General features: G+C 48.7%; 1 protein-coding gene across 1 annotated transcript in view; it reads right to left on the reverse strand.

The window, feature by feature from the left end:
* The window catches only part of DHRS3 (dehydrogenase/reductase 3), a 31,943-nt gene extending 20,838 nt beyond the window's left edge, over window positions 1–11,105 (reverse strand). The window contains exon 1 of the mRNA XM_061600984.1: window positions 9,591–11,105. Coding sequence (XP_061456968.1) covers window positions 9,591–9,785 — 195 coding nt within the window. The 5' untranslated portion in view covers window positions 9,786–11,105. The remainder of the gene's footprint in view (window positions 1–9,590) is intronic.
* Between the last annotated feature and the right edge of the window lie 2,165 nt (window positions 11,106–13,270).

Below are 13,270 nucleotides of genomic sequence, written 5' to 3' on the forward strand. Positions count from 1 at the left end.
TATTAATTAGAATCAATTTAATGCCTGCTGGGACAAAGGTCAGACTCTATGAGCTTGACCCTTTCCTGACTGGCGTCAGTGTTATCAGTCGGGGGCTTCTCTATGGCCATGGCCCCGATGCTGTTCAGACCTTTGGTGCAGAAAGGGGGCTGAGCCAAGCCACGACCAAGGTCCCTCAGATAATTACTTACACACACACACTCACACGTGTGCAATGATAATGGCCCCCAGGCTAATGGCCCATGTTTGATCTCTCAGTCATCACACAGGAAGCTCCTGTCCCTCAGCTCCTGTGGCCTTCAGGATCTATTCTTTCTCTCCCCCCACCCCCAGCCAGTCAATGGAGCCTTCTCTTATGGGGTCAACAGCAGAATTGGTGGTTTTCATTGGGACCACAGAGTGGGAGGAACCTAGAAAGCGGCCTTATCCTGAGTCAGACCATTGATCCATCAAGCTCAGTATTCCCTGGGCTGACTCGCAGAGGCTCTTCAGCCCTACGGAATTTGTATGTTAGGAGAAATGTGGACTAAAATGCTGATGAAATTTCATGGTGACTCTAAAAAAACTGCAAATAGTTGCAGAAACTGGAGAATTGAAGTTAAGATGGGGGGGGAAATCTGAAATGAAATAAAAAAATAGAAACTCGAAGTGTAATTGACAGAGGGTTGTCTCCAACATTAACCCTACTCAAAGTGAAACTGACAGCCATGGCTAACTTAGGTCCATTCATTTCAATGGGTCTCCTCTGAGTAGGACTTACTTTGACATGACCCAGATTTGCCCGTCCTTACGTTTTGATCAGAGTAAGCCCATTGAAGTTTGCAGCCATGGCTAACTTAGGTCCATTCATTTCAATAGGAATCAACTCATTTGAAATGTGGCGTTGGAGCAGAGCTTTGCGGGTGCCATGGATAGCAAAAAAGACAAATAATTGGGTGTTAGAACAAACTAAACCAGAACTCTCATTAGAAGCTAAAATGGTGAAACTGAGGTTATCATACTTTGGACAAATAATGAAAAGACATGATTCACTAGAAAAGACAATAATGCTTGGAAAAACAGAAGGAAATAGAAAAAGAGGAAGGCCAAAGAAGAGATGGATTGATTCCATAAAGGAAGCCACAGACCTGAACTTACAAGATATGAATAGGGTGGTTTACGACAGATGCTATTGGAGGTCACTGATTCGTAGGCTCGCCATAAGTCGAAATTGACTTAAAGGCACATAACAATTACAATTTCAATAGGACACCACTGAGTAAAACACAGTTGGACACAATCCATGGATCAGATTTGGCCATGAAGTGCAACCATCTAATTGTCACCACTTCCATGGAAAGTGTTTGACGGCCAACACTGTGACAATTCGACTTTCCACCTTGGTCTCTGGGCCTTCATCTCACATTTCCTCCAATTTGTTAGGCTGAGGCTGCTTGGCCCCACTCCAGGTTATGGATGGGCGAGAAATTCTATTCAGTTCACAGAATTTATCAAATCTGCGCTTTCCGAAATAGCATGAGAACCAAAACTCAGTGATCGTTTGAAATTTGCACTTATTTTGAATTTTGAAACGCAGTTTGCCAACCAAACAATGTTTACAAATATGTCTATGTTAGGGGAAACTGTACATAAAAATAAATATGAGTGAAAGTAACATGCAAGAATGCATTATTCGACAAGAGATTGCTTGAAAAATGTGTACATTAGTTAAAACTGCCTGCAAAAAAACGTTTATTTGGAGAAATTTGCACTAAAATGCTGGCGAATTTTCATGAGGTTTTTTTTTTTTTAATTGCTGCAGAAATTTGGAGACCTGAATTTCAGGTTAGAAAAATGAAAAACTGAAAGAACTGAAATCAACAGATCTTTCCATCCCAGGTCAGTGCTAGAAGTTTGATATTTCTGCCCGCACTTAAGCTCATGAATCATGGTGCACAGCTGCCCGCGGGAAGGAGTTAAAGCAAAATTACCAGGGTTACATAATCGCACTGTGGAAGGGAAACTTCTTTCAGTAGCCACATGAAACAGGTGGCAGCGAATCAGGAAGAGCCACAAGGGGAAGTTAGATTCAGTTTGAGAAGCAAGCCTTGGGCAGAGCGAAACATTGCCAGAAAGAGTGCACAAACTTCCACAATATAACAGGCAAAAGGAAGGCACAGAGCCCAGTGGGTGCTGTGTAGGCATGGAAGAGAAATTTGATTCAGTTCACACTGAAAGGCAAGCCGAACTTGCTCACAGCTTCCAAGACAATTCCAGTACTGAAACACAGCCATCCTTCAAATTCACACCTCCCCAAATTTTGCTATGCACTGCGCCAGCCAAGTAATGTGTACAAAGTGCACATGCTGAATTTAAGTATGCATAAAAATGTTAGTGCAAATGACATGCAAAAATGCATTCTACTGGGGAAATGAATTTGCAAAAAATATTTATTATTTATTAAATTTATTCGTTGCCCATCTGGCTGGCTGTCCAGCCTCTCTGGGCGACGTACAAAATAAAAACATAAAAATACATTAAAACATTAAAAATCTCAACAATAATAATAAAATCTAGCCCACCCCAAAAACCTGCCTGAAGAGCCAGGTCTTCAAGGCCCGGCAGAAGCCCATCAAAGAGGGGGCCTGGCGGAGATCATTTGGGAGGGAATTCCACAAAGTGGGGGCCACAATTGAAAAAGCCCTCTCCCTAGTCCTCACCAGTCTAGCTGTTTTAACTGGTGGGATAGAGAGAAGGCCTTTTGAGGCTGATCTTGTTGGGCGGCATAGCTGATGATGCTGGAGGCGCTCCCTCCTTTGGCTGGGCCAAAACCGTACAGGGTTTTAATATGTATATTTGGCAAAATTACATGCAAACATGCATATTATAAGAAGAAATGCACACTAAAACGCTACCGGATTTTCACGAGGACATTTTTATTTTAAAAAAATTGCAAACTAATATGGAGAGCTGAATTTAAAATTGGGAAAATGAGAAACTGGGCTTGGCAGGGTTCACCCCATCCCACAGTCTGTGTCTGTGTTGGAATTACTTTTTAATATGTTTTTAAACTTTCTTTTTTTTAAAAAAATAGATTTTTTTAAAGCTTCTTAAAAATGTTTTTAAAGATGTTTTGTTTTAAAATTTATTTATTTATTATTTGATTTATATCCCACCCTTCCTGCCAGCAGGATCCCAGGTGGCAAAATAAATTCATAACAAATAAATAGTAAATAAATAATAGTGCTGAGAAGTTCTTATAAGATGCTCAGGAAGGATCAGAGCCCAAGTGGTGCTGAGAACCTTTTACAAAGTGCTTAGTGCTCTCAACAAGATCTGGACACCTTAACGGGAAGGTGGGAGACGTGCGGCCCTTGACTTCAATTCATGTGGCCCTCAGCCTAATTGTAAATGCCCTCTGGAGGTGATCCTTTCAGGCAACTAGCAAGAATTATCTGTCCTCCTGGCAGACCACTGGGAGGGAAAAGGGAGTGTCAGAAAGAGTGGGGGGAAAGGGGTGCCTCCCATATGGGCTGCTGCAGTTGGCTTCTGCCCAGCTGAGAACATCTGATCTAATGAAAGGCAGCATTCTCCTTGCATTAAGCCAGGGTTGGGAACCTGTTGCCCTTCCAGATGGTGTTGGGACTTCAACTCCCATCTGCCTCAGCCAGCATGGGCCAAAGGAGTGACGGGAGGTGGTCTTTGGGAACATCTGGAGGGCCACAGTTTAGCTGCATTAAGGTATACGCATTATGATCCATCAACCCTGTTGTCCAGATTATTTTCTGCAGCTGCAGGTACGAGAAAGGACAAACAGTCTTCCATGGCACAGATAACGGGGCTTAATATGAGCCAAGCTGAGATCTAGATTGTTTCACGCTAGATGGGGCTCAGCCTAAGAATATTAGAAGAGTTCTGCTGGAAAAGACCAAAGACCCATCTAGCCCATCTTTCTGTTCTCACAATGGCCAATCCGATGTTTCTGGGAAGCCCACAAGCAGGGCGTCAAGACAACTGCCCTCTCCCTCGCTTCTTCCCCAGAGACAAATGGCTGCCAAATTTGGTGGCGGCATGAAACCATCTATGAAACCTACAAGGACATCTAATCCCCTTGTATACCCACCTAAGGTGCTGGGCCAAAAGAAAGCCTTGCAACAGCCAGTTCCATACCTTTGATTAAGAACGGTCAAAATAGGAACTTATTTTTGTCTGTTCTGAATCTACAAGCCCCTCATCAACTTCACTGGCTGAAACGCCAGTCAGTTCTCTGACTGCCTTTCCAATGGCCAGTCCTCAAAACTCTGGGCCTGGGAGGAAGGCAGAGCTAAGACAGAACTGAGACAAATGCAACCCCTAATACACACCAGGGTTGGAGGATCTTTTTCAGACCGAGGGCCACATTCCCTTCTGGGCAACCTTCCAGGGGCCACATGCCCATGGTGGACGGGGCCAGAGGCAAAGCTGGGTGAAGCAGTGAATGTAAATTTTAGCTTTGCACAGGAGGGTAGTTTACACACAAGCATGAGGCATCATCAGAGTTCAAGGATACATTTCAGCCAGGCAAAACAGTGTAAACAGTGTGGGCTGGCCCACCGGGGCAAATGGGGCATTGCCCCACCTACCTGTCTGCCACAGGCTGCCCCCCGGCCTGTCTCCTTACTTGTAATCAGGCCGTGTGTGTGGCGGCACTGCCTGTCCGCTTCTTCCTACTGAGTCTCAAGCGCTGCCTTAGTAGCACTAGCAGGGAGGAGGATGGAGATAAATCCAGAATTGGTTGGCTCTCCCTGTCGTTAGCTCTGGCGCCACCTGCTGTCAGCCTCCCTGCCTTCCATCCTACCAGTCCCCACTGGACACAAGGCTGCCCTGGGCTCCTGCCGGGAGGAAGGGCAGGATATAAATAAATAAATAAAGGCAAGAGGGTGTGGCCTGGGGAGATTTCCAAGGGCCAGACAGAGAGGCCTGTAGATCTGCTTTTGGCCCCTAGGCCTGAGGCTCCCCACCCCTGATGAACACGGAGCTCTCTGAACCACAGTACAAAGATGTCATCCAAGTTCGGTTTGCATTCTAAGGATACTTGAAAAAAAAAGGCAAAACACAGAATGTGGCAAAATATTATCTCTGGCTAGCCTCTCTCTCAGAGCCCCAAGCTGCCCTTATCAGGATCTATCCTGTTTCCTTTTGCAAAACAGCCTGTTTGCCTTTCCCTCCCAATTCTCTCACCTTCCCAGCATAGCTACACACCTACTTTCCTTCCTGTAATAACTGCTTTGCCACTCCAATCATGTTGGCGCTACAGCTAAAACAGATGCAAACAACCAGAACAAAGTACAGACTACCTTGTTCTAGCAGTTTGGGTGCATCCCTTTTAACCCCAGATGCATTAACCCGGAATCAGTCGCAACCCCATTTCACAGATTAGCGAGTCCCGCCTGCCGCATGCAGGGGAAGGGGGATGCAATTAAGGTTAGACCATTAGGGTAAACAGGGCACTGCCCCACCAGCCTTAGTCTGCCCTTAGCCAGCCCCCACCTGCCTGCCATCTTGCTTACAGCCAGTTCAGGGGGCGGCAGCACAGCCTGTCAGCCTCTCCCTCCTTAGTCTCAGGGTTGCCCCTTGCGGAACTCAGCAAGGAGGAAGATGGGGAGCAAAACACTCTGACTCAGCCAATCATTGGTTCTGGCTTCACTTGCTGTTGGGCTCCCTGCCTTCCGCCCCACCAGTCCACAGGCGTATCTCTCTCTCTTTCTCTCTGGTGCTAGAATGGATTGTACCACTATCTGCAGCCAGTTTTGAACGTCTCCCCGTGGAAAATAAAAAAAAAACTCACCCAGCTAACAAAGACCAAGAAAACATGGAGAATGTTGCTTTTCTTTCCTTAAATCATTCTAGCACAGTGCCTTCTATCTGCAGGATGTTTTCAACATCAGGGAGGATTAAAAATATATATGACTGCCCACCCGCAGCCTGAAGTGGTGCAATCCCATTTTCTTCCTGAGTTGCTAGCTTTCTATATGCAAGGACTTCCCTGATGTAAGAGGTGCAATCAAAATAAGGTATTGTGCCCCTGCAGCCTCAAGTGAGGTAGCCCATGCTACCATCTCATGCTCTATTTTATTGTTATAGGGTTCTGTTTAATGTTAGACCTATTAAAATGATGGATGCAATTAACTTAGGCCTACTAATTTCAATGGGTCTATTCTGAATAGAACTTAGTTGGAGACAACCCACAGAATTTCATTCTGTTTTATTCTTTACCATCAGTTGCCCAGAGGGCTCCATGGTTATAATAATAGAATATTGTTATCATCACCAACCATTGCTATTATTACATAGGAAGCTGCCTTTTGAGTCAGGCCATTGGTTCATTTAGCTAGGTAATGTCTACACTGACTGGTAGTGTTTCTCCAGGGTTTCAGAAAAGAGGTCTCTCACAGCCCTGCCCGGAGATGTTGGGACTGAACCTGAGGCCTTCTGAATGCAAGGCACAGCCACTGAGCTATAGCAATTCCCTATTAAAAAAAACAGTATCATAATTCTGATGATAAATAAAGAGTGCACTCAGCAGGTAAATCACATAACTTGGATTCCCACATTGAGCAGGGGGCTGGTTGAGCTCGATGCCCTTATAGGCCCCTTCCAACTCTACTAATTCTTTGATACTATGAAATGCACGCCTCCACATTGTCAGTAAATTGCACAGATATCGGCTCGTGAACCCACACCTTATTTCCATGCAAGCTGGAACATGAATTGTGCTCAAGAAACGAGAGCACCTGGCATTTCTCTGGGGCTTGAAAACATGAAAGGGTTCTCCTACTTCTACAGCATGCACGCTCCCAAGCACAAGCCCCACCCCTTTGAAATCTGTGCCGCCAATCAGATTCTCTGGCTAGTTGGGTGACCCAACCAGATTCTCCAGTTCTGTTTGCCTCAGCCTCCCTTCCAGATTTTGAAACGCTGCTTCTCACTCCTACAGTGAAATGTAGCTTATTTTGGAGTGCGCTGGCTTTGTGGTGCTTTGATCCTTGCTTCGGTTGCCCCTTCCAGGGTAATGTGGCTGTCCAGAAGGTACTTAGTATGATGCAAATCTTTTGAGAAGCTCCCCCTGCTGGTATGAACAGGAACATAAAAGCTGTCCCAACTATGGAAGGGTGGTAAACAGCACCGCTGGTAATCGGTATCCTCATGGAGCTGAGAATTGACCATCGAGCTCTTCTTTACATGGTTCATAATTAACATTCAGGCAGTGGTACCATTAGTGCAGGACTTTGGGACAGATGCCCAGAGCCCAACTCAGTAGGAGGGCCCTCAAACACAGCAGAGGGCTGGCTTTCCACATTCGGACATGAGATAATGCACATTATTGCCATCTGAAGAGACACTCCCCTGCTCTCCAAGGCCAGAGTCTAAAATTAACCTAACACACCACTGCTGCTCAGAGGATTGAACAAATACATGGAGAATGAAGGTCAATGGCTGCTGGTTATGATGAATAAAGAGGGGGCCTGCTTGTGAGCTCTCAAGAAGCCAGCAGCTGAACACTGTGAGGAAACTAGATGGACCTTCTGCAGAGCCCCAAATCTGTCCTTATTGTGAATCCCACAGCATTCTATTGAGCCATATCAATAGTGCCTCTGGGTGTGTGCAAATGACTCTTCCTGCATTTCCCAGAACCTGCTGCCAAATGCTTCAGATTGGGGAGGGGTTCGGTAAGAAAGGAAAGGCAGCCTTCAGGCTTATGAGATCTACCCCCCCACCAAAAAAAGCCCTAAGGTCCACCCACAAGGACCAGGTGCAACAAAATGAAACAAAACAGAGAGAATTCTGACCCCAGCAATCTGCTTTGAGGACCAGAACTTAGCTGAGCATGCATGCCTTTCATGCAAAAATACATTCCTGTTTACCCCAAAGTTTCTTCATTTCAGTATTATAATTTGAGGGCGGGGGGGAGGAGGTCATTTTGTTATGGATGCTGTTAAACCACCGTGAGTCAGAAATCTTTGCCGCTCTAATTCGAACCACCCAGAGATCTACTGGTAGATCCAGATCGTCCATCAACACAACCCCCTGGAGAAGTTTGCACAGATTCACAGTGAAGGTAGGACTGCACCTTGGAGACCTTCTCCATTGAATAAATGAACCATCCAGTCATCATGGCCTAGATGGATTCCAACAGACCCCTGGATGCCATTTGGTTCAATTAGATGTGGGAGGTCAAACCCTCCCGGGGTGTGATCATCCCCTTAACACCGGCAAGAAATGTTTGTGGCATGTAAGCGTGTGGGCTGGGGGGAGGAAAACAGATGCAAATTCTGCATCCAGGCTATATGTGCATTGCAGAAAGCCCAATGAGAACGATAATTTAAAGCACATTGAAGAGCACAAATGGGACCATGTTTGCTTGGAGCACAGAACACATAAAGACTCACAGTGCAACCCTACACATGACTATACAGAAGAAAGTTCCAGTGAGTTAAACAGGGCTTACCCACAGCCCCAGGTAAGTCTGCATAGGACTGCAGTCTTAACCTTTGCGCAACGCATGAGTCGTCACATGTGATTTGATTTGATTTGATGTGGTGCATGCATGAGCGCATGGTTGTGGTGGGTGCACGGTGCCAACCATTTCTCCAGTCTGCAAAGGTGCCCATGGTCTCCGACACTTGCCGAGACAGTTCCTTCCTGAATTATCCAGCAGCTGCAATACTTAACGACAATAACTGTAATCTAACCAGCATGACTGTTCCCCATATTGTAGGTGGGGATGCTGAGGCAAGGAGAGTGGCTCGCCTAAGACCACTGAGGGACATCAAAGCAAGATCTGAATTGGGGACTTCCCCATTCATAGCCAGGGGTACAGTCAAGCCATCTTAAACCCTGGACTAAAAGAGATGTAGGTCCACATCCTTTGGATGATAAAGTACGTCACTTCAGGAGTAATGGTTAGAGGGTCACACAAGGACCTGAGAGACCTGGGTTCAAATCCCCACTCAGCTATGAAGCTCGCTTGAGCTAGTCACTGCCTCTCCGCCTAATCTACTGCACAGGGTTGTTGTAAGGATAAAATGGGGAGGGGAAAATCAATGTTCACCAGCCCCTTTGAGCTCCTTGGAGGAAAAGGTGGGGGGATATCAAGGTAATAAGCAAATATGGTCAGCCATCCCAGCTGAACTTGGGGGCCCATTCTCCTGAGCAGGTTTGGGGGGGCACCTACTCCAATGTCTTACCCCGTGGGGCCACTGCACTGTTCCTAACTTATGCTGCGATCCTAACCATGTCTGCACAGAGGTACGTCCTACTGAATTCAATGGGGCTTGCTCCCTCGGCTATGGGGTATACAGGCTACCCCACATTAATTGCGCAGTCCCTACACCGATGCAAACAGAGAAAAGTTGTTGGGTCTCTCTCTCTCTCTCTCTTTATATATGTCTTGAGGCAGCTTCAGGTGGGATCCCCCGAGGCAACCTCCCCTTGCTCCAATCCCCAGTTAAGGCTGGGAAGAACTCGCTGCCGAGCCGCCGCTACCAGTCCGTGTAGCCAATACGGACCTAGGTAGGCGGCAGCCGTCTCGGCTCCGACCCTTGCAAGCCCTCCCCGCCCCCCGGCCTCACCTTCCGGGCGCCGCGTCTGGCGAACTCCTTGGCCAAGTAGCGCCCGATGCCTCGGCCTCCTCCGGTGACCAGCACGCTGTCCCCGGCCAGGTCGCGGAGTCTGCCGGGCAGCAGGGAGCCCGCCGCCGCCTTGGCCACCAGGCAGAGCAGCCGGACGGGGAAAAGGAGCCAAGCGCCCAGCCGCCTCCAAACCATCCTGGGGGGGGGGGGGGACGACGAAGCAGGAGTCAGTTGGGGAGGGTCCGTTTCGAGGGAGGTCGGAAGAAAGGGGGACGTCTCCCCCCAAAGTGGCTCTCCTAGATCCACCACGCAGCCGACCCCAAAACGAAAGGTCGCCTTGCGCAAAATCCTGCTCCAGGCGTTGCGCGAGGTTTGGGCTGGAGGGGCTGCCGGTGAAAGGCAAAAAAAAAAAGGTTCTGATCGGCCGGCGAGGGCGATCGCAGGCAGGAGCCTAGCCACTCTCACCTGGGAGCGAGCCCCATGCGGAACAACGGGGCTTACTCCCGAGGAGACGCATCTGCCGAGGGGCGCGCGGGAGGGGGCCGAGGAAGCCGAAGGGACCGGCCAGCGCCAGGCCAAGAGAACTTTCCAGAGTTGCTCGAAGATCCGGATCCCAAAGGATCCACCCCCCCTTTATTTTTGGCAAAGCAAAGTTCTTTTTCTCTCTCGTTCTTCTGCCTTAAGCCGGACTCGCAGTCGCTCCGACAGCCCGCGGCGGCGGCGTCTGCCTGGGGAGCCGGCAGCGCTTTTCCAGACGGCTCGTGTCTATTCTGGGGAGTTCAGGAAATTGCTCGTAGGGAAAAACGGGGGGGGGAGTCTTTTGGAAGGAGTTGTCTTTAAAAAAAAAAAAAGGACGGAGTGCGCGGGGGGGGGGCGCTCGGGGCAGCGTGCCGGGTCCCTCCTCCCTTCCGCACATGCACACGCGTAAATATTTGCAGACTCGTCTCTTCTTCCTCGGCTTTTTCCTGACTGGGTGGGAGAAGAAGAAGCAACTTCGCTTCGCTGCTGCTTATTACTCCGGAGTCGGCGATCCGTGGCAGGGATGGATCCCTGCCTCTCTAGCTCACGTTGCCTGCTGGCCCGCGACCTCTGGCTGCCCGTCCCGGGGCACTTTCTTATCTGCCTTCCGCGGCTCCCTCGCCCTCCCAGCAGGTTTTATACCCCATTAAGCCTGATTGGCAGTTAAAGTATGGGGGGGGAGCGAGAGCGAGAGCAGATCTCCTTACTTCTTTCTGTGAGTGGCTGGCTGGCTGGCTGGCTAGCTAGGCTTCCTCCCCTCCCCCGGCAGCGTCGCCTATATCCACACACACGAAACACGCATGCAACTTCGAGAGCGAGCGAGTCTGGCGCTGGATTGCATCGCTCCTCCGGCTTGCGAGCCAGGACTTGTTGCTGCATGCCACGTTGGGCCTGCTGCACAGAGCTGTAATTCAAGTTCTTTGGAACGGGGAGGCTGCAGCCGCAGCAGCACCAAAAAAGCAGCCAGCAAATCTCTCCTTCCTTCCTTCCTTCCTCCCTCCTCCTTTAACATACATACGCTGCACACCCGCGCGCGCGCACACACACGCGTTTTCTGATTTGAGTCCAGCGACCGGACTGCTGGGGGCGGCTGAGGTTTCAAAGTCCAGGCGGCAAACATTCCTTTTTGCTGCAGCTCCCGGTGAGACTTGGCCCAGATGCCAAGGCTGGTGCCCGCGCCCGCTCCCGGACTCCCCACTTGGCCTGGGTGCTCCACACCCGAATGGTGACCCTGCAAGGAGCCAAAATTGGGCATAAAAGGCGGAGTGCCTCGTAGCCTCTGCCGGAGTTAAGAGCGAGGATCGCCGGCCGTCTGGGGTGCGTGGGCACATCTGCAAATCAGGGGAACGGGGGCCGTGCACTCCAAAGGGTGACGGACTCCCGTTTCCCATCAGCTCCAGCCAGCAGAGCTGATAGTAGGGGAGAATGGAAGATGGTCCACTAGGGCAAAGGGGGCACTGCCCCACTGACCTCCGCCTGCTGGCAGGCAGACCCCACCCGCCTGCCTTCTTACTCCTATCCAGTCCAGGGGGTGGCCCTGGCTGTCAGCTTCCTCCTCAGCCTCAAGGCAGCCCCTTGTAGAAATGAGCAGGGAGAAGACGATGGGGGCAAAACTAGAATGGCTCTCTCTCTCATTGGCCCTGGCACCACCTGCTGTTGGGCACCCTGCGTTCCACCCACCAGCCAGCCACAACCCTGGTCAGGGATGATGGAAGAAAGGATCCTGCAACATCTGGGGCCAGCCACAACCCTGGTCAGGGATGATGTAAGAAAGGATCCTGCAACACCTGGAGGGACAAAGTGCTCCGCATGTGGTTTAAGGGGGTGCCACTCTCACTCGGGGTCTAATCTGCACCTGCTCTTCAAGTCTTAGCCCAAGTGTGCATGAAGACGTTCAGGAGGAATTCCCAAGTGTAGGCGAGCTTCAGAGGAGACCACTGTATCTTGGGATTTACAGCTAAACAAGACTGGTGTGTGTTTCCCCCCCCCCCCAGTGATTAGTTTAAGCAACAGCCTTTTAAATTCCTGACAGAGAGCAGATCTGTCCGCTAATCTCCTTCTCATGTCAAGGTTTTCGTCAATAGGGTTACGACACAGAGATTTCATTTTGCAAACTCTGAATTATATCTGGGTGAAGGGGAAGTGATGTTGTAATCACTTCTCCTGCCTTGCTGTTTGCCTGCTTTAGACAGGTTTTTAACAAGGACTCTTCCCCCCCCACATTCGCAGCCCCAGAAAGCTAATCCCCATAATTTTCTGCAGAGCATTCCACCAGTCTGTATTTTCATTTATTTAACAAGATTTGTATACTGCTTAATCACACATGCACAGAGTTACATGAAATAGTATAAAATGTTCATAAGAAATGAATGATAAAATCAACAGACTTTTTAGTTTCTGGTTCAGTTTCTCTAGAATTTCTTTTCTCTATAATCACTCATCCTGGGTTGGATGTTTGGAACAACTATTCAAGGCAGAATGTGTGACCCACGAGCCTGATTTAGCCCATCAGGCCTCCCCATTTGGCCTGCAGGGCTAGTTTGGCTATGCCCTACACCCGATGCCTAACCTACCTCACAGGGCTGTTGTAAGGATAGAACCTGGAGGGGGAAGCCATCTTGGTATCCTGCCTTGAGCTTCTCAGAGGAAAGGTGGAATAGAAATGTAATAATATATATATATATGCTAAATGAAATGAATCTTTATTGCTCAGAGCCATAGGCTACCACAGTTAAACGCGTGTAAAAGGAAAATACAAAATACATATTGAAATACAAGTCATATCCCAACCAAACACAGTTCAACAACATATAGTTAAAGAACAATACATTTCAAATAAAATTTCCTCTCCCGAACGAAAGATTCCCTGACCCACTCCATGTCTTAGTGTATAAATACTATAGTCATAATAGCGCTGAGGCTCATCCCACTGACCCCACAAGGTGTTTTTGGTATCTAGCTCTTACTTTTCCTGCAGCTAGAGCAAACTTTGCCACCTGAAAAATGAAATAGACTGCTTTCAAGGCAACTCCGACTTATGGCAACCTTATGAATAGGGCTTTCATGATAAGCAGTATTCAGAGGGGGTTCACCATCGCCTCCGTCTGAGGCTGAGAGGCAGTGACTGGCCCAAGGTCACCCAGTGAGCTTCCTGGCTGTGT

Source organism: Rhineura floridana, chromosome 18, assembly GCF_030035675.1.
Source record: "Rhineura floridana isolate rRhiFlo1 chromosome 18, rRhiFlo1.hap2, whole genome shotgun sequence".
Taxonomy (NCBI): domain Eukaryota; kingdom Metazoa; phylum Chordata; class Lepidosauria; order Squamata; family Rhineuridae; genus Rhineura; species Rhineura floridana.